At 36.7% G+C, this 22,281-nt stretch overlaps 1 protein-coding gene across 8 annotated transcripts in view; it reads left to right on the top strand.

Annotated features, from left to right (window-relative positions):
- The window catches only part of GOLGA4 (golgin A4), a 119,669-nt gene that overhangs the window by 83,337 nt on the left and 14,051 nt on the right, over positions 1 to 22,281 (top strand). For all 8 annotated transcript variants that reach the window (XM_046003811.1, XM_046003810.1, XM_046003809.1 and 5 more), the window contains 5 exons: positions 10,232 to 10,345; positions 10,492 to 10,512; positions 10,849 to 10,917; positions 13,151 to 13,226; positions 20,809 to 20,912. In XM_046003811.1, the coding sequence (XP_045859767.1) occupies positions 10,232 to 10,345; positions 10,492 to 10,512; positions 10,849 to 10,917; positions 13,151 to 13,226; positions 20,809 to 20,912 (384 nt within the window). The remainder of the gene's footprint in view (positions 1 to 10,231; positions 10,346 to 10,491; positions 10,513 to 10,848; positions 10,918 to 13,150; positions 13,227 to 20,808; positions 20,913 to 22,281) is intronic.

Raw genomic sequence — 22,281 nt, 5'->3', positions numbered from 1 at the left:
GCCCTGGGCTAAAATCACGAGTTGGACACTTAACCAAGCCACCCAGGTGCCCCATTCTTTTCTTTAAAAAAAAATTCAATTTATTTAAGTAAATAAAACCCAAACAAAAACAATTCATCCATTTCTCCCACCTCCCCATGCCCTACCTCTGGCAGCCACCAATCTGTTCTCTATCTGTGAGTTTGATTTTTAAATTTTACTTATTTTTAGATTCCACATATAAGTGAGATCATTATGGTATTTGCTTTTCTCTCTTACTTTTTTTGTTCAGCGCAATGCCCTTGAAGTCCATCCATGTTGTCACAAACAGCAAAGTTTCATTCTTTTTTATGGCTGAATGATATTTCTCTGTGTATGTGTGTAACAGTTTCTTTATCCATTCATTTGTGTGTGTGTATGATAATTTCTTTATCCATTCATCTACTGATGGACACTTAAGTTGTTCCCATGTATTGGCTATTTATTATAAATAGTGCTACAGTGAACATTGGGTACATATATCTTTTTGAGTTAGTGTTGTTGCTTCTTTGGATAAATACCCAGAAGTGGAATTGCTGGATCATATGGTAGTTCTATTTTTAATGTTTTGAGGAACTTCCACACTGTTTTCCATAATGGCTGTACCAATTTACATTCCCACGAACAGTGCACAAAGGTTCCCTTTTCTCCACTCTTACTATTTCAATTTTTGTTTTTTAAAAAATAATAGTCATTTTAACAGCTGTGAGGAGATTGTCTCATTGTGGTCTTGATTTGCATTTTTCTGGTGATTAATGAGATAGAGCATCCTTTTATGGACCTGTTGCCCATCTGTGTGTCTTTGGGAAAATGTTTATTTAGGTCTTCTGCACTTTTTTTTTTTTTTTTAAGATTTTATCTATTTGACAGAGATCACAAGTAGGCATAGAGGCAGGCAGAGAGAAAGGAGGAAGCAGATCCCCCCGCCAAGCAGAGACCCCAATGTGGGGCCCGATCCCAGGACCCCAAGATCATGACCCGATCTGAAGTCAGAGGCTCTAACCCACTGAGCCACCCAGGCTCCCCTTCTGCCCATTTTTTAATAGGATTTTTTTCTTTTTGCTGTTGAGTTGTATGAATTTTTTATATATTTTGGATATTAGCCCTTTATCAGATATCAGCCCTTATCAAAATACCAGATCAAATATTTTCTCTCATTTAATAGGTTGCCTTTCCAGTTTGTTAATGGTTTCCTTTGCTATCCAGAGCTTTTTAGTTGTTGGAGTGCCACTTGTTTATTTAGGTTTTGGTGTCAGATTCAAAACCATCGCCACACCTGTGTCAAAGAGCTTACAGCCTTTGTTTTCTTCGAGGAAATTTGATGGTTTTACGTCTTACATTCAGATTTTTAATCCATTTTTTAAAAAGATTTTATTTGCGAGAGAAAGAGAGAGCACAAGCAGGGGGAACGGAAATGGGGAGGTAGAAGCAGGCTTCCTGTGGAGCAGAGAGCCCTCTGTGATGTGGGGCTTGATCCCAGGACCCAGGATCATGACCTGAATCATAGGCAGATGCTTAAATGACTGAGCCACCCAGGCACCCCATTTTAAGTTAATTTGTGTATGATGTGTGATGGTAGTCCAGTTTCATTCTTTTGTATGTGGCTGCCCAGTTTTCTGTGCACAATTAAATGAAGAGACTATCCTCTACCCCATTATATGTTCCTGGCTCCTTTGTTGTAAATTAACTGACCATATATGCATGGATTTTTTTCTGAGCTTTATCCTGTTCCATTGATCTCCACGTCTGTTTTTATGCCAATACCATACTGTTTTAATTACAATAGCTTTGCAAAAATAGTTTGAAATCAGGGATTCCTCCAGCTTCATTCTTCTTTCTCATGATTGCTTTGGTTATTTGGGTTCTTTTGCAGTTCCTTACAAATTTTCTATTTGTCTAGTTCTGTGAAAAATGCCCTTGGCATTTTGATAGGGATTATCTTGAATTTGTAGATCGCTTTGGGTAGGATAGACATGTGACAGTATTAATTCTACCAGTCCATAAGCACAGAGTCTCTTTACATTTATTATGTATTTTTCAATTTCTTTCATCAATGCCTCATAGTTTTCGGAGTACATGTCTTACACCTCCTTGGTTAAATTTATTCCTATGTATTCTTTTATTTTTTAAAGATTTATTTATTCATTTGAGAGAGAGAGTGCACAAACAGGGGGAGGGCCAGAAAGAGAGAAAGAGAATCCCAGGCAGACTCACTGAGCATGGAACCTGATGGGGTGCTCAGTCTCATGACCCTGAGATCATAACCTGAGCCAAAACCAAGAGTTGGATGCTTAACCAACGGAGCCACCAGGCACCTGCCCCAGTATTATATTATTTTTGATGCAATTGTGAGTGGGATTGTTTTCTTAAATTTCTGATAGTTTATTTATTGGTATATAGGAATGCAGTAGATTTTTGTATATTGCCTTTTATCCTACAACTTATTATTTTATTGGTTCTAACAGGTTTTTGATGGAGTCTTTAGGATTTTCTATATATAATATGTACTCTGCAGATAGTGACTGTTTTACTGCTTTATTTCCTTCTTCCCAGTTTGGATGCCTTTCATTTCTTTTTCTTGCCTAATTATTCTAGCTGGGATTTCCAATTTTATGTTGAATAAAAGTGGTTAGAGTGGGCATCCTTGTCTTGTTCCTGATCTTGTTCCCGATCTGTTTCAGCAAGTCTGATGTTTGCTGTGGGCTTGCCATATTTGGCCTTTTCTCTGTTGAGTTACATTCCTCTGTACCCACTTTCTTGAGAGTTTTTATTATAAATCGTTATTGAATTTTGTCAAATGCTTTTTGGCATGTATTGAGATAATCATATGATTTCTATCTTTCATTTTGTTAGTGCGTGTCACATTGACTGACCTACAAATATTGAAACATCCTTAATCCCTGAAATAAATCCCATTTGATCATGGCTTATGATCCTTTTAATGTATTATTGAATTTGGTTTGCTATACCTTGTTGAGAATTTTTCTGTTTATGTTTATTAGAGTATGGCCTGTAATTTTTGCATATGTGTGTGGTGTCTTTGTCTGGTTTTGGTGTCACGGTGATGCTGGCCTTTTAAAAGGAGTTTGGAATAGTTCTTTTGTTTTTGGAAGAGTTTAAGAAAGGTTGGCATTTTTCTTTGAATGTGCAGTATATTCAAAGTGAAGCTGTCTGGTCCTGGACTTTTGTTTATTGGGAGGTTTTTGATTACTGATTAAATCTCATTGCCAGTAATTGGTCTGTTCAGATTTTCTACTTCATTGTGATTTAGTGTTGGTAGGTTGAATGTTTTTAGGAATGTTTCTGCTGGGTTCTCCAATTTGTTAGTAGTTTTTCATTGTAGTGTCGTATGATTCTTGTATTTCTGTGGTATCAGTTAGAACTTCCTTTCGATTTCTGATATCATTTATTTGAATCCTCTTTATTTATTTCCCAGTGAGTCTAGATAAAGATTTGTCAATTTTGTATATCTTTTTAGGGAACTAGCTCTTAGTTTCATTGATCAATTTTCTATTGTGTTTTTAATCTTTATGTCATTTGTTTCAGTTCTAATCTGTTACTTCCTTTCTTCTGCTAACATTGGGCTTAGTCATTCATTTTCTAGTTCCTTGAGGTATGTGTAAACTCAGGTTTTTATTTGAGAATTTTCACATTTCCTGAAGTAGGCATTTATTGCTATGAACTTCCCTCTTAGAACTGCTTTTGCTGCTTCCTATAAATTTTAGTATGTTCTCTTTCCATTTTTATTTGTCTCCAGATCTTTAAAATTTTTCTTTTGATTTCTGTTTTGACCCATTGGTTGTTCAGTAGCATGTTATTTAATCTCCACATATTTGTGAATTTTCCAGTTTCCTTTGTGTGGGAGGAGGGGGTGAGGTTTTTAAAAATTTTGTTTGCATACAGTTGACACAATGCTACATTAGTTTCAGGTATACACCATAGTGATTCAGCTTCTCTATATGTTATGCTACACCCACCATAGTGTAGCTACCATCTGTCAACATACAATGCTATTATAGTATTGTTGACTCTAAGATTCCTGGTGCTATCTGTGCCTTCCAGTTTTCTTTGTGTAATTAATTTCTAGCTTCATGCTGTTGTCTGTGCAAAAGATGCTTGATATGATTTCAGTCTCCTAACTCTATTAAGACTTGTTTTGTGGCCTAATATATGATGTATGTTGGAAAATATTCTGTGTGCACTTGAGAAGAATGTGTATTCTGTTGCTTTGGATGGAATGTTCTGTATATTTCTGTTAGGTTCATTTGGTCTAAGATGTCATTTAAGGCTGTTGTTTCCTTACTGATTTTCTGCCTGGGTGATCTGTCCATTGATGTGAGTAGGGTTTAGAGTCCCCTACTATTATTGTATTGCTGTCTGTTGTTCCTTTTAGGTCTATTAATATTTACTTTATGTATTTAGGCGCTCATATGTTGGGTGCATAAATATTTTTAAATGTTTTGTCTTTTTTTTATTGGGTTGACTCCTTTATCATTATGTAATATCCTTGTCTCTTATTTTATAGTCTTTATTTTGAAGTCTTACTTTGATAAAAGTATTGCTACCCTGGCTTTTTTGTTTGTTTGTTTCCATTTGCATGGAATATCTTTTTTCATCCTTTTATTTGCAGTGTGTGTGTTCTTACATCTAAATGAGTCTCTTGCAGGTGGCATATAGATGGGTATTGTTTTTAACTTATTTAGCCATTCTGAATTTCTTGATTGGAAAATTTAGTGCATTTACATTTAAAGTAGTTACTGATAAATATGTGCTTGTTGCCATTTTGTTCATTGTTTTCTGGCTGTTTTTGTAGTTCCTTTCTGTTCGATTCTTCTTTCCCTGTTTTCTTTGTATTTTGATGACTTTCTTTGGTGGTGTGCTTATCTTTATCTTTTGTGTATTATAGTTTTTGCTTTGTGGTTATCCTGGGGCTTACATAGAACAACTTATAGCAGTCTGTTTTAAGTTGATAACAGTTTAAGTTTGATCCCGTTGTAAAGCTCAACATTATAATCACTCCTTGACATTTTATGTTTTTTTTTTTTTTTTAAGATTTATTTATTTATTTGATAGAGAGACAGTGAGAGAGGGAACACAAGCTGGGGGAGTGGGAGAGGAAGAAGCAGGCTTCCCACCAAGTAGAGAGCCTGATGTGGGACTTGATCCCAGGACCCTGGGATCATGACCTGAGCTGAAGGCAACCACTTAACCGGCTAAGCCACCCCTATCTTGTGTATTCCTTAATTCGTTATTGTAATCATAATTATTTTTACTACTTTTGTCTAACTTCCATCTAGCTTTATAAGTGATTATACAGTAGATGAAACAGCCACCTCTCTCAGTCTTGAAGGATTGGCCTCATGTAGAAGATAAGACTTATTGTTCAACCCTGCCTCAGCTTTTGGTTGTCTCTTAAACCTTTATGCTTGTCCAAGCAGCATATTATGTTTTTAATAGTTCTCAGTAGTTGAGGTTGTGCTACCAACCTGTCAGTAGTTCAGAAGGAAGGATCTCAGCACCTAGATTCATGCTGATTGGAAGCCAGACTCTCAGACATCAGCTTTTAAAAATATGCAAACATATATAGTCTTGTGGGATTGCAAGCTAGTGTACGCCCTGCAGGCCACCAGAGGCAGGGAATCTGGAGGTGTACCTTGAGTGATGGTAATAAAAATCAGGGTTCCATATGAAAGTGTGAGCTCTTTTCTGGGTGATACTGGCAAGCTAAAGCAAGGCAGAGGAAGGGAGAGCACCATGGTGGCATCTACTGCCTTTGTTCCCTGAGAGCAGCTCCATAGGCCACAAAATGTGTGCCAAACCTAAAGCCTGCTCCTCAGGTCAAGTTCCAAGACAAGCAAAGAGGCCTCCTTTACAGAAAGATTGGGGGGAGGTTATACTTCAATCCACTGTCTATGTAGTATCCAGGGGTTGGTAGTCTGCCAAGAACCATCTCTCCAATTGCCATCGTCCTGTGGGATCCAGGAATGCAAGCTGTCTTGGCCACCAAGGCCAAGTGATCAAGGGGTGTCTCTTGGGCAGTAAGTGGCAAAAATCAGGACACCTGACACAGGTAAAGTTCCCCTCCAGGAGACACTGGTGCTCTGGAGTATGGCAGAGGGTGAGCTCAGAGAGGCTTGAGGAAAGGATTACATTCTGCATTTAGGTGCATGTTTAAGTAGCAGCCTTCCCCTTAGGCCAGTCATGATGATTAACCAATAGGTCTCCTTCACACAAAGTCTGAACTCCTGTGTCTATTGTCTCTTGCTGTGCCCTTGGGGATCGTTAGCTATTTAAGAACTTTTTCTCTGTTGGTTATAGCCCTATGGGATCCTTGGGCACTGTCCACCAGAGCCAGTATAGCTGTGTTCCCTGGCAGCAGCTACAAAAATTGGGGCACCAGATGATGGAGATCTGAGCTGCTTTCTGGGTGATATTATTAATTACAGTCTCATGGGTCTAGGAACACAAGCTCCCCTGACCTCCAGAACCGTGAGATTAAGAGGTGTCCCCCAGCTGCAAAAATCAGGGCACCGGATGCCTGTAAAAGCTCTCTTCTGGGAGATACTAGTGCTCTGGAATATCAAAAGGGGCATGCAAAATGGCACCTGCCAGTCTGTGTCCCCAGAGAGGGCAGGCTCCTAGGTGTGTGTGTTAAATTAGATGTCTGCCCTTCAGATCAATGCTTTAATAGAAGCAGGTGAGTCTCCTTCACTTGAAGTCTGGATGCAATTGGCCACCTCTTCACTGGGCCCTGGGGTGGTTGAGTCCAGGCACAGGAACCCTTTACGAGTGGCTTCTCAGAGGGTGTGTGGGTGGCTCAGTGGGTTAAAGCTTCTGCCTTCGGCTCAGGTCATGATCCCAGGGTTTTGGGATCGAGTCCCACATCGGGCTCTCTGCTCAGTGAGGAGCCTGCTTCCCCCTCTGTCTCTCTGCCTGCCTCTCTGCCTACTTGTGATCTCTGTTTGTCAAATAAATAAATAAAATCTTTAGAAAAAAAAAAAGAGTGGCTTCTCAGATTAGTGATCTGATTAGTGTTTTATGGGTCTCAAGATGTGAACCTTTTGGCTTTCAAAGTTAAATGTTTGGGGGGCTTGCTCTTAAGTATATATATCTTAAAAGTTGGGATGCTCAATGTGGCTTTCAAACCCTTGTCCTCAGACAGAAGTTCTGGGTTTTGAGGTTCCTCTCAGTTGTTGGTTGTCGTGCTGGGGATGGGATTTGTGACAAGGTTGTGTCTTAGCCTTTCCTACCCATTTCATTGTGGTTTTTTTCCTCTCATTTGCCTGATGTGTAGCTGTCACTCAGCCAGGCTTTTTTGTTTTTTATTTTTAAGAGGAAATTGTTCCATATTTAGACTCAGTGTGTCCATGGGAGGAGGTGAGTTCAGAAGTATCGCCACCTTGAGCCAGAAATCAATGATTAGTTTCTTTCATGATATTGCAGTATCTTATGTAAACAGAAACAAAAATGAAACGTGTTCTGCCTTTTCACTTTTCTACTCAAAAGTTTGCTTTTTGAGTATTCTTTTCTGTATCATATTGTTTTAACATATAGTTTTTTTTAGAACCCCTTAAATATTAATTGCATCTTAGTTCTTTGGTACTCATCTGTATTCATTACTTCACTTATAACATGAATTTCTGTCATATATACATATGTGTGTAGGGAAATATTAATGTATGTCCTTTCTCCTAGATTGTAAGCATCTGGCAGGCAGGGATTTTGTTATTCATCTCTAGTCTTGAAGACCTAACCATATACTTGGCACATACTAAACACTGGTAAATTTGAGGGAGGTGACATGTGGTAGGGCAGGGAAGAATCCAGTTGGAAAGAGAGAGTGATGACGTCTCAGAGGAAGAGCTGAATACTCATGTAAGTGAGTTTAAGTAATAGCCTGGTCCCAACTCAGAGCAGTCCCACTGGGAGGAAGTAGCTTGGCTACATTAGATACAAAACTGGTTTCCTTTGACATTGACTGTATTTTAGTGTTTGGCTTTGGCATAATAACTAGTTTTTCAAACATGATTTCTATGGATGTGCATTAACATTCAGGTTAACTGGTTTTCCTTATTGTCTTTACGTTGAAGTAAACAATACTGTTTTTTTTTCTCCTCCAAGAACAACAACAAAGGAATTTACAAAAGTGTTTCTTAAATTAGAAGTAATAAAGAAGGGATTTTTTTTTTCTAATTCTTAGCAGGCTTGATTTAGATGGTATCCCACAACTGTCAAAGGAAATGCCAGATATAGCTAACTGTCAATTAAAATCTGGGCCTAAGGGCACCAGGTCATTCAGTTTGGTTAAGTATCTGCCTGTTGATTTTGGTTTGGGTCATGATCCCAGGGTTGTGAGATTGAACCTCATGTCTGGCTCCCTGCTCAGTATGGAGTCTGCTTAAGATTCTCTTTCTCCCGGGGCGCCTGGGTGGCTCAGTGGGTTAAAGCCTCTCCCTTCGGCTCAGGTCATGATCCCAGGGTCCTGGGATCGAGCCCCCACATCGGGCTCTCTGCTCGGCGGGGAGCCTGCCTCTCTCTCTCTCTCTGCCTGCCTCTCTGCCTACTTGTGGTCTCTGTCAAATAAATAAATAAAATCTTTAAAAAAAAAAAAAAAAGATTTTCTTTCTCCCTCTGCCCCCTGCCCTCCACTCCTGTCTCTCTCACCAATCAGTCAATCAATCAATCAGTAGAAAGAAAGAAAATAGGATAAAATAGAATAGAATAGAATAAAATAAAATAATATAAAACCTGGGCCTAGTTGAATAAGTAGCTGTAGAGGTGATCCTTTCAAAGGTGCCTAAACCACATTGACAAGACATCCACCCAGGATATTCCATGGTAGACTGAAAACTGTAAACCAACATATTTACAAGAGTTTGTGGTTGATGGTGTTTTAGGAATGGAGGCTGGGTACAAGTGAGCCTCAGCAGGGAGATGGCTCCCAAGTGAGCCTCAGTGGGGAGATGTCTAAGGAGGCTGGTTACTAGACATCTTTGTTTTGCTTATGTTGCCAGAAAGAGTTTGTTCTTTTTCATTTGGTCTAAGTTTCATGACCAGTGGTATTTCAAAGTATATTTTCCAAGTGTCCTTACGGTTCATTGTCTTATTTTGTGTCATTGGGCCTCTCTCTATTTGTTTTTTGAGGATCATGTTTCTTGGTTCTGTCAAGTCAGCATCTGCTAAATCAGATACTCATTTGTTGCTGTTTTTCCTGTTCAGTCTCTTACTCAGCAAACACTTGTCCTGTCTTCATTACTCAACCTGATCAATATTCCAGTTCCAAATGTTCTTTTAGCACAAAGGTTATTACAAGATTTATAAGAGCAAGAAGAGGTCTGGATTGCTCTGTATAATAAATCATGGCAGTTACTAAGATAAATGAAGAAATGTAGAATGGGAAATAACCTTTACTAGGGCAGTCAAAACAGAAGAGAGAAATGATTTGTATACCAAATTTTCTAAGTAGGATTTTTGGACCAATAAGTCACATATACTTTTGCTGGCTTGTCTGGTTTTTTTGCAAAGTTCAGGGCAAATGGAGAGATTACATGGTTTTTAATACATTAGACAATAATTTTTTTTTTTTTTTCAAAAATAGACTTTAATTGAAGATTTTACCTTAAAGAACCACTGGTGTGGTTTGGGGACAGACGTATAGATGTTCAGGTTTGCTGAGCCACGACGAAGAATCATTTCCTGATTTACACAGCTTATCTGAAGGGTTGAGAAAAACCTCCACAACATCTTGTGATCAATAAGTTGCGGGCTGGTTGATCAGTGCTGTGCCTAACAGTATCTCCTACTTTGTATTAATGGATATTTTCTGGAAATCAAATCCTAATGTAGAAAAGGGCAGAGTCTTAACGCACAGGCTCTGTGTTCAAGTTCTGTCACCACACTGTTATATACCTGATGGTGAAACCTGGGAACCCTAGCTTAAGGGAAAAGAAACTGCTTAATGGACTTTATGGGGTGGGGACAGAGTGGGGGAGGGAACAGTAGTATGGCGGGAATAGCGGCCTTGGTGTTAAAAGTGGGACATGAAGGAAGGTGTTTGAGCATAGGCGCAAACGACAATAGAAACAGCGGTTTGTGTCTCCAGAAATACTTTGGTATTTGTTTCTCCTTCAGAGGTAGTTTTCTCAGTACTCTGTGCGTCTATGATGTTCTTTTTGCTATGTTCATTAGCACTTTTTCTTTTTTTATCCCAAAGGCTCGTGAAGAGGAAATGACTGCTAAAGTAATGGACCTGGAGACTCAGCTGGAGGAGCTACAGAATAAGTACCAGGAAAGGCTGCAGCAGGAGGACAGCCCTGGCAATGACAAAGTGAGAGGAACTGGACTCTGAAATCTTATCACTCTCTTAAGACTAAAACACTTAAATTTTTATTTTCTTGTTATTTCATTTTATTCCTTTTTATTGTTTCTTATAGACTTTAGTATATACTCATTTTTTTTCTTTTCCCTTTTCAGATAACAATTATGGAGTTACAGGTAAGTCATTGAATTTGACTGAAAACAGTATATTTTCAGGAGTATTTTGTGGGTTGATTTTTTTTTTCTTAAAGATTTTATTTATTTGAGAGTACAAGTAGGGGGTGGGGCAGGGGCAGAGGTTCAAGCAGACTCTCCACTGAGCAGGAAGCCTGATGTGGGGCCCAATTCCAGGATCCTGAGATCATGACATGATCTGAAGTCAGGTGCTTTATCAGCTGAGCCACCCAGGTGCCCCAGGAGTATTTTGTGTTTTAAAAGTTAAAAACAAAGATAATTTACCAGGCAATGATGAAACCCATATGCATTTCAGATCTGATTTCTTGTTTTTTTTAGACACAACTAGCACAGAAGACTACTCTAATCAGTGATTCAAAGTTGAAAGAGCAAGAGTTCAGAGAACAGGTACTGGCTTAATTGGTGCCTTTTATTTTGAACTGACTTAATTTATGTTCTTATGTACTTGGATCTCATTTAGCTAATTTTTAAAAACAAACTGATATAATACTCATTTAATAGCTAGCTTTGTAGTTTGGTCTTACACAAGAAATTTTATTTCCAAATCTGAAGGTAGGTGCTGGAGGATATCTCTTAAATTCATGAGCACTTGTATTTAAACAAGAACATTTGCATCTTATTCTTTCTAGTGTTTAACATCTTGGATAAAATTATGTGTTTATTTGCAATAACTTAAGTTTTAAAAAAAGATGCTTTTGCTTTTATCAGAGGGAAAAATCTGTTCACATAATCTTTACTACTTTTTCCTAGTAGTTAAATTGTCTTCATATAATAAGTTTTATCCATATATTATCCAGTAATTAGATTTAAATAGGATTGTGTTTCTATGTCTAGAAGGATGCATAAGCATGAAAATACCAGGATGTGTATCTGTGGTGCATCATCTTCAGTAGTCTTTTTTTCCAGATTCTGGAGGGATAGTGATACAAGTCAGCAGGCTCTGTGAAGGTTACATCTCCGGGGATTTTCCAGTTTTTGTTTTGTTTTGTTTTAAAAATTATTTGAGAGAGAGAGCACACATTTAAGCAGGGGAGAGACAAAGGGAGAAAGAAAGGGAATCTCAGGCAGCTTTCCCACTTAGTGCAGAGCCCAACATGGGGCTTGATCTCACAGCCCTGAGATCATGACTGGGGCTGAAATCTAGAGTCAAGTGCTTAACCGACTCAGCCACCCAGGTGCCCTAATTTTCCAGTTTTCTTAAAAGTCATACATACAAAAATCTTGACAGTTGTTGAAATTAGGTAATGGATAGATATTTATGGGCATGGATTGTACTATATTCTCTGTGGTCAATTATGTTTGAAAGCTTTTACAATATATATATTTTTTAAATCATAAAAATAGATGCTAAGTCCCAATGCTACTTTTTTTTCTATTTCCCAATGGTTTATCTTTTCTCATTTATTCTCAAGGTTACTGCTTTAAAACTCCCTTCTTATAGCATCCTCAAATCTTTAAATTGTGCTAGCATGGCAATTTTTGTATTAGTTATTTTTGTGGTCATGAAATACACATAAAATTGACCATTTTGACCAATTTAAAGTGCACAGTTCATTGACATGTAGTTCATTCACAATGTTTTGAAAATTATTGTCTAGTTCCAGAACATTTCATCACACCCTATAAGGAAACCTCATACCTATGAAGCGATACTCCTCATTACCTCCTGGCAACCACTAATCTACCCCTGCGTCTATAAATTTGCCCCTTATAAGTCTTTTATATAAATAAAATCACATAAAACATAACCTTTCATATCTGGCTTATTTTACTTAGCACAGTGTTTTTAAGGTTCATCAGTGTAGCATGTATCAGAACTTTATTCCTTTTTATGGCTGAATATATTATTTCATTATAAGGATATACCTATATACTTCATTCATCAGTTTATGAATTATTTCTGCCTTTTGGGTATTACGTATAGTGCTGTCAGGAACATTCTGTACAAGTTTTTATTTGAGCACCTATTTGCAGTTCTTTGGGGTATATACCCAGGAATGGAACTCTTAGATCATTTGGTAATTTTATGTTCAGCTTTTCTGATGAACCACCAAAATACATAGGGCACCATTTTACATTCCCACCAACAAATTCATATAAGGATTCTTATTTTTCCACATCCTCACCAACAAGTTGGTATGAACTGTCTCATTAGGGTTTTAATTTGCATTTTTCTAATGACTAAGGGTTGGACATCTTAATATCTGCTTGTTGGTCATTTGTATGTCTTATTTGGAGCAACTCTGTTTAAGCCCTTTGCTCATATTTTAGTTGGGTTATTTGGTTTCTTGTTCAGTTGTATTCTTTATCTATTCTGAGTACAAGTCCCTTATGAGATAAGGGATTTGCAAGTATTTTGTCCATTCTGTGGGTGGTCTTTTCATTTTCTGATAATATCATTTGAGGCACAAAAGTTTTACTTTTGATAAAGACCATTTTGTATATTTTCTCTTATTCTCTGTGCTTTTAGTGTCATATCTAAGAAACCATTTATATTAATTATATATGCCTGTATTCTGTCTTTTAATTATGAAAGAATCTAGTAGCTACAGCAGTCCATTCTTTACATATGGTTTCCATATTAATCTTATGATATGATTTGAATATTTGTTACTTTTAGATTCACAATTTAGAAGACCGTCTGAAGAAATATGAGAAGAATGTATATGCAACAACTGTGGGGACACCGTACAAAGGTATGAATGATCTCTCGTGTTATCCACGGTTATCTCTTATTGCTGGATTTATGGAGGAGTTTTATTTTTGTCTCTGCTAATCTGCTCTTTACAATGAGTATATTTTACTTTTGTAACTCACCAATAACAGCTAGTTTTAAGGAAAGAATGATAGTAATCTAAAACAAAAATAATGCATATTTGTTACCAAAAAAAAAAAAATCAAAACAGTGCTGCAGTGTGTAAGTGGAACTGCAGGTTCCTACTTTATTCTGCACTCTCCAGATGGAACCAACCTTGTGGCAGTTTATGTATATTTTTTCCAGACTCTTCTGTATGTCTGCAAACACATAACCTATGACATGTACTCATACAGACAGTTATATCTTTTAGATGATTCTGTTCTTTACTATTACTGTAATGCTATAATTACTAATTTTAAACTTGGATGAAGGAGAAAATGATTCCATAAAAATTCTTATATTCAAGGTAGGAGAGGGTGATTTGGAAACATTCTCTTGCTTGAAATAATATATGCCACTTACAAAGGATTTTAAAGATGAGCCTGAGTGTTTATATAGTTGTTCCCTTGAGATAACCATGATCTTTGAATAATCTCAATAATTTTCCCTTCTGTTTTGCTGCCTCACTTCATTAAGAATAGTTCTATTTTGCTAGTGTTTTATAAAGCTTTCTGCTTTTTCAGGGGAGCACTAGGGCATAAATCTAAATCATTTTACATTGCGTTTTTGAAAGCTCTTACTTATTGCAATGAAATAACACAAGCTATTATACAATTTTTAATTAAATTAAACAAGGACTTGCTTTGGATTCTCTCCTGAATGCGCTTTAAAAACAAGAGAAAACCAGCTTGGAAGTGTCCCATGGCTCATTGCAGAGAAGACTCTGGCTATAAGGAATGTTTGCCATATCTAAGTCAGCACATAGGATTGTCAGCTCAACTGCTGATTCAGTGCTTAGTACTACATAGAGAATAATATTGATTCTTTTCATTTGTCTCAACTTAAGATTTTTTTTTTAAAGGTTTTATTTATTTATTTGACAGAGATCACAAGTAGGCAGAGAGGCAGGCAGAGAGAGGGGGAAGCAAGCTCACTGCTGAGCAGGGAGCCCGATGTGGGGCTCGATCCCAGGATCCTGGGATCATGACCTGAGCTCAAGGCAGAGGCTTAACCCACCCACTGAGCCACCCAGGCGCCCCTCAACTCAAGATTTTTATAATTTTTTTTTTGCTCAGTTTTGAATTATAAAATGACCACACGTGTACAGTGTATTTATTAACATATATGCAAGTCTCCTCTACCATCCAAAAGTAAGAGCATTCCTGTGATACCTTTCATAAGTGGAAATGGTATAAAGCAAAGAAGCAATTACAGTTAGTTTATATGGAAAAAATGTTTAGCATTCCTAGACCCAAAAAATATCCTCTCTTAGGCTTTTCGGATACCTTAGGACACGTCTTACTAACATACGCACAGAGTAAATCGAGATAAAACACAAATGCTTACGTACACAGTTCAGAGCTCTGGCAGCTTGAAACTGAGTGTGGTTCCTGGGGAAGGAGCTTGGTGGAGCCACTCCTGTTGCTGGGGGTGTGTGCTGCCTCCCTAATGGCTCGCCACGGAACAAATGCTGAACACCATTTTGACTTTTTGCCTTTTTCATAAAAGCCAAAAACCTCTTCAGATTTTTTCAGTTACCAAAGACAGGTACTAATGTAGGTTTTTGTAAAAGCGAAGTGGCATAATATGAATTTTCGGAAGGCAGGGGATACCTGAATAGCACTAAGTGCCAGGTCCTGTTTTGTATGTTGGCTCTTTTAATCCTCTCACCAACCTGGGCAGTGTAATTGAATATGCACATTAATCTCTTCACCATGCTTCCTCTTTAAAGAGTAGAGTAGAATGAGCATCCAGCAGGCAGAAAGAAATAAAAAGTTAACTAGTTCTTTAAAACCTCTGTGTAGGCGTCTGCAATAATAGCTTTATTCCTCTCCTCCATTGGCTTTTTTTTTTTTCTGACTGTATGTTAACTGTTCTCTTGTTCTTTATTGTTTACCACCTACATATATATTGCTACGCAATATTTTGTTTAGCTTTTGCTTGTTTTGGAACTTTACATAATAGAATCAAACTGTAAGCTTGTATTTTTTCTTTCGCTTAAGTTTTGAGGTACATCCATGTTGTGTGTAGCTCTGATTCACTCATTTCCATTTATTAATTTTGTACATTCTTGTACATGTCTCATGTGGAAGATTTTCTCTGTACAGCTAAGACTGGAATTGCTGAGTCATAGGATATGGACATTCTTGTGCACATCCTATCCCAGGTTAGCCAAACTAGATACAATTTGAAGATAATGTAGGAAACTGTTTTCTTTTTTTTTTTGTACTAATTTTCATTCTCACCAGCAGTGGATAAGAGCTCTCGTCACTCTAGCTCCTTAGCAGTACTGGATTTATTAAGGCCATTTAATGCTTCACTGATTAAATTCTGTGCTGCGACTTGTAATTTTAATTACATCTCTCTTATTTGTAATCAGGTTGAACATCTTATTTGGTTGTTCTTTTTTAAAAAAAGATTTTATTTATTTATTTGAGAGTGGTCGAGCGTGCACAGTTCTGGGAGGGGCAGAGGAGGAGGGAGAGGGAGAGAATCTCAAGCAAATTCATTGCCAAGCGAGGAGCCTGACGTGGGAATCAGTCCCATGACCCTGAGATCATGAACTGAGCTGAAACCAAGATTTGGACTCTCAACTGACTGAGCCATCTAGGCATCCCAGTAGTTCATTTTTTATTCACTCACTTTAGCTGTGTATATTTCTTTTGTGAAGTTCCTCTCTATTTCTTTTTGCTGTTGTTTTCTAGAATTATCTATCATTTTCTCATTGATTTGCAGGAGTTTTTAAAAAATTCTGAATATTAATCCTTGTTTAAATATATATACATATACATATTATAAAAATAAGGCTTAATATTCAGAATATAATGCATATACCTATACAGCATATATATAGTATTATACAGTATATATTTATCTATATACATATATATAGTAAACATATTGTACTTGTTGCTGTTTTCTTTATTGTCTTCTGTTCGAATTTTTTATTATGGAATTTTTTTAGACATATAGAAAAATAATGAATATGGCATATGATGAGCACACATGTACACATCAGCCACCCTCCACAATTATCAAGCCATAGCTAATCTTGGTTCATCTCTACCCCAACCTTTCCTATTCTTAGTCATTGGATTATTTTAAAGTAAGTCCTAGATATTATATCTTATTTCATATGTAAATTTTTCAGTATATATCTATACAGAGGATTCTTTAGAAATAACCATGGTACTAATATCACACTTAAAAATTTCACAGTAATTCCTTAATCAAATAACCAGTCAGTGTTCAGACTTACCTGTTTAAGTAAGTTTTTGGTTTTGTGGAAAATCTGTTTATGTAAGTCTGTTTACCTGTTTCCTGTTCAGACTTCCATAAATGTTTTCTGGTAGTGGTGGTAAACAGCTGATTTATTTGAATCAGTAGCCTGGTAGTACCCATACTACTTTGATTGAGAAATCACTTAAATCTCTTTTTAAAACTCTAGATTCCTTGTCCCTCTCCCTTTCCCTTTCTCTTTCCTTTTGTTATTTAATTGTTAAAGAGACCAAATTACTTGTGCGTAAGTTTAAGACCTTCTGAATTCTCGGTGCTCCATCCCCTAGTAGTTAGAATGAGGGGCTTGGTCATATTTAGATTTGTGTTACTGGCAATAGTACCTCCCAAAGAGAGCCGAACTGTATGTTGTTCACATCAAAAGACACATGTTTTTTTTGTAACCACTTTTACATAGTTCCATGTGTCATCAGTCTGACTCATCACCTTTCACCTTAGATTTTAGCACCCGATAGGGACTGTTTGCCAAGATCTGTTGTTTCACTAGTCATTGTGTAATGGTGATACTCACATTCTCCCATTTCTTGTGCAGATATTAACCGGAATTCTTCTGTAAATGGAAGTGTTCCCACGTTATCTATGTGGTTACCTTGAAGTGTAGCTCATATAGGGAAAGCAGAATAAGTTTTTTGCCCGACTTAGTTATTCCATTTTTTTTAAAGATTTTATTTCCATATTTCTGAGTGTCTGTTTTAGCAGCTGTATTCTGCTGGATTTGTCTGTGCCTGCTCTAACACTTCACTCTTATTAATTATGATGACTTAATAGCCCATCTTTCTGTTTAGCTGGGGAAGCCCTCCCACTTTATGTTTTTCAAGAGTATCTTAGCTATCCTTAGCTCTTTGGATGTCCATTTAAGTTTTAGAATGAGATTGTCAAGTTATACTCAAAACACACACCCCAGACCTGAGAGGATTTTGATTAGAATTGCATTGAAAAAAAAAAAAAAAAAAAAAGAATTGCATTGAATGTGTAGAAAAATTGAAGAGAATTGGCACCTCTATGGTATTGAGTCTCCAACCCATAATCATGATATCTTTCAACATTCACTTATGTCTTCTTTAATTTCTGTCAATAATGTTTATTGTTCTGAGTAGTTCTCTTGTACCTCTTTTACATTTATTCTTAGGTGTGACTGTAAATGTAAAAGTAGTTTTTTAATTTTTATTTTCCAATTAAATAAATGCATGTACAGTTTTAAAGAAAATCTGAGCCAAGCCTGCTTTTAACTAAAATTATCTATAATACACTTAGTTGATTATGATTGTGTTAAGTGTAGTTAAATGGATTTTCCAGTTGTACATTTTGGGAGTGGGCCTACGTAATGTACTGTATTAAAAATGCTGAGTAGGAAAAAAAATGCTGAGTAGGGGCACCTGGGTGGCTCAGTGGGTTAAGCTACTGCCTTTAGCTGAGGTCATGATTCCAGAGTCCTTGGATCGAGTCCCACATCAGGCTTCCCCTGCTCTGCAGGGAGCCTGCTTCTCTCTCTCCCTCTGCCTCTTCCCCTGCTTGTGCTCTGTCTATGTCAAATAAATAAATAAAAGCTTAAAAAAAAATGCTGAGTAGGGTGCCAGGGTGGCTCAATGGGTTAAGCCTCTGCCTTTGGCCCCGGTCATGATCTCAGGGTCCTGGGATGGAGGCCCGCATTGGGCTCTCTGCTCGCCAGGGAGCCTGCTTCCCCCTCTCTCTCTGCCTGCCTCTGCCTACTTGTGATCTCTCTCTCTGTCAAATAAATAAATAAAATCTTTAGGAAAAAAAAGCAATGGGTAGACAATCTGGCAAGCATCTTTATTTGAATAACTGATTTCCACTCTCATTGCTTAAAACCCAAAGTAAGAATTATGAGGAGAGGAAGAAATTTCTTTTATATGACACTGTTAGGGAGAAGACAAGAAAAAGGGTACATGCATTGAAAAACAGTATTAATTACTTGTCCAGGAAAATGGCTATACATAAGTAATCTACATGTTTATAATGATAAAATAAATTATTTTTTTTATTTTTTTATTTTTTTTAAGATTTTATTTATTTATTTGACAGAGAGAGATCACAAGTAGATAGAGAGGCAAGGAGAGAGAGAGAGAGGGAAGCAGGCTCCCTGCTGAGCAGAGAGCCCGATGCGGGACTCGATCCCAGTACCCTGAGATCATGACCTGAGCCGAAGGCAGTGGCTTAACCCACTGAGCCACCCAGGCGCCCCGATAAAATAAATTATTTTCTGAAAGGGTACAACATTGTCAAAACTCTTGCATTTGCATCAGTCTAAGGGAATGAAACATTTAAGTATGATATATAGATAAATGGCTTTTGAAGAGGAGTGGGTAATAGGGAGGGCACGTATTGCATGGAGCACTGGGTGTTGTGCAAAAACAATGAATACTGTTACACTGAAAAAATAAATAAATAAAGATTTTTAAAAAATGAAAATGAAGAGGAAATAGTACATTATCATTGTTCAGTTCTGGTTGCTCTGTATTTGAAAAGTGTGGTTTGAGTGAACTGGGACTTTAAAAAAGTGTACACTTTTAAAAAATGAAATATTCCAAACATACAAATGCATGCAAAGTAAATATCACGTCTGAGGGTTGGTTAACACCTACGAATTCACCCTCAAGAACATTGCCAGTGCTCCTTGTGCTGCTCTTCAGTCTCCTGTCTCTCTGTTCTCTCCCAAGGGTAACCACTGTTAACATGCTACAGCATATATGCGGTTCCCTAAAACAATTGACTTTAATGTTTTACATGTTTGGCTGTATAGAAATGATGTACTCTATATATTCTGCGTATTCCTGCTCTTTTTCAACCAGCATTATGATTTTGAATTTCATTCTAGAAGCTATAATTTAACCATTTTGAATGCTGAATTTAGTAATAATACATTATATCTGTATACCATATTTTATTTATTCTCCTGTTGATGGACCTTTGAATTGTCTCAGTTTTACTTTTATAAACAGTGTAACTGTGAACATTGACTTCTGGTGTACATGTGAAGCACTTCTCTAGGATGTATTGGTAGGACTTGAATTTTTGCATCATAGAATATGCTCGTCTTCCACTTTATGAAGTTCTGCAAAGGAGTGCCAGGTTGTTGCCTGTAGTGGTTGTGTCCGTTCACACTTCACAGGCAGTGCACAGCCATTTCCATTGTTCTGCAAACTCACCAGTGCTTGGTGTTATCTGACTGTTAGGATTTTACTAATCTTGTATGTGTCAGTAATACTCCATGAAGTTTCATTTGTTTCTTTTTACTGAACAAATGGTGGTTTGAATTCTAAGCCAAAAGAAATGTAAAGTTACAATGAAAGGTCACTTTCAACTTTGGCATTTAGAGGTTCAGGTATAGTTCATTGTCCAACAATAGAAGCCTTATTGTATTATCTTGCTTCATAGTGTGATTTCCTATATTCAGTTTTTAAAAAATCCTGGGTTATCAAGGTATAAGTTTGCACGTAATATTCAGTGTGATTTCATATACCTGAACTGTATTTATTGTTTACTTTTAGGCTGAAATGGGCCTTGGTTAACAGATGGACTATAACTTTTTATGACAGGCTTTAAGATGTTGAACCAAAATATTTGAAAACCACTAAAATGGCATTCATATTTCATGCATTTTCAAGTTATTTTATCTGCCCTATGTATCCAAAAAGTTTTGAAAACTTGATTTAAACTTAAGTGCTTTTAAATTTGGAATACTAGAAAAACTGGAATTCTTTTCTGAGATACTAAGTTCTCAATAAATAAAAATGATTATTAATTTTAGTCATTGTGGAAAATATGAAGCCAACCACATAATACTGAGAAGAGAAATACCAGTTTTAAGGAATCTTTATATTCCCTAATTATAGTCTTTTAAAATTGCCATGCCAAAAAGAGGAGGAGGAGGAAATAATTTGAGAAGTTAAAATTGAGAAATAAAATTGTGTAATAATTCTTATTTTCTCTTCCATCAGAAAAATACTAATTGAATGCTTTGTGTATGTATGTGTAATACCATACAGTATAATATAATTAATACAAGAGCGATGCCTCGTTTTATTCCTTTAATCTTTAGTTTGTCTAGTGTTTAAGTAATAAGTAGCTTTACAGTTTGGTCTGTTTTTTTTTTTATTTGACAGGTGGCAATTTGTACCACACCGATGTCTCGCTCCTTGGAGAACCTACCGAGTTTGAGTATTTGCGAAAAGTGCTTTTTGAGTATATGATGGGTCGTGAGACTAAGGTATAAATTATTTCTGATGATTTGGCATGTGGCTTAATTTAAAAGGCAATGTGCCCATTCCTAATACTTGAATACACCTATTGATGCTGTATTTTTACTGTTGGCAGACCATACATGCTAATAATAGATAATAGGTAATTTTGTTATTGTTCTTAGCTTACAAAATTGTCTTGACAGATCCTGCTTATATTTGTTACAGTTATAAAATATTAATTTAAAAATACTGTTGGATGATGCTGAGTACTAAAAATTGAAATTTCATTAACTTAGTACTTTGTGAAATATGTGGCTATTTTTATTTTTGACCTCAAATCTTAAGTTAGATTTCGTTTTCATGGAAACTTTCAGGGTAAGGTAAAAGTATTGGGAATGGTTATAATTAAGAATTAGGACCAGAGAATTAAATGTCACTTAGAGATATTTAGAAATACTGTACTTTAGTCACTGTGAGAAAATCATTCCTATACATATGGAATATCGATCTTTAAAATTACTACATTATATAAGTAATAGTGCTTGGCTAAATGTGTTTTCTGGAATATTAAATTTATTGTAAGGTTCTTGAGTATATACTTTTGTCTTATTCTTGTTTGCTTCCCCTGCAGTGTTTTTAAAAGAGCCTTATATTGTACTTTTGATAAATGTATCTTTTTTTTTTTTAGAAGATTTTATTTACTTATTTGACAGAGAGAGCACAAGTAGGTAGAGCAGCAGGCAGAGGGAGAGGGAGATGCAGGCTTCCTGCTGAGCAGAGAGCCCAATGTGGGACTCGATCTCAGGACCCTGAGATCATGACCTGAGTCGAAGGCAGAAGCTTAACTCACTGAGCCACCAAGGCACCCTGATAAATGTACCTTGAATTGAACTGAATGTACTTAGGGAAACTCATGAGCCTTTTCTCAAAATTGTACATTTGAAGCAATCTCTTTTCTGACAGTACTTCAACTTTTTACCTTCATAAACTTCTACATTGTCCATATACCTTGGCTGAGAATGGGGTCATGAGTTTTCCATTTTTAGAAGCAATCAGTGTCTTAACTTATGGGTCTGGTGGGGGTCACTAAGTCAAAGAGTGCTAAACCAGTTCAGGGATGAATTTGGCAGATATATTTAAAGCCTAAAAAGTAAGGGCATAAGGGCATAAGAAAGTCTCTTAAAAGAATATTATGAATTTATGGATTATAGATTCAGCTAAACACTAGGAGTTATAGGGCTCCGAGTCATTTGGAATCCTTAATATCTATAGAAATCTCACTTCATTGTATCAAATAGTTTCAAATTAAAATAATGTCTAATGTGATCCTGAACATGTACATAGGAAGGTATGTTAATTCATAGTAATTCAGGTTTCTTTTCTTAAAGGACTTTT

This window comes from Meles meles, chromosome 4 (assembly GCF_922984935.1).
Source record: "Meles meles chromosome 4, mMelMel3.1 paternal haplotype, whole genome shotgun sequence".
Taxonomy (NCBI): Eukaryota; Metazoa; Chordata; class Mammalia; order Carnivora; family Mustelidae; genus Meles; species Meles meles.
This window is presented reverse-complemented; position numbering and strand designations above follow the sequence as displayed.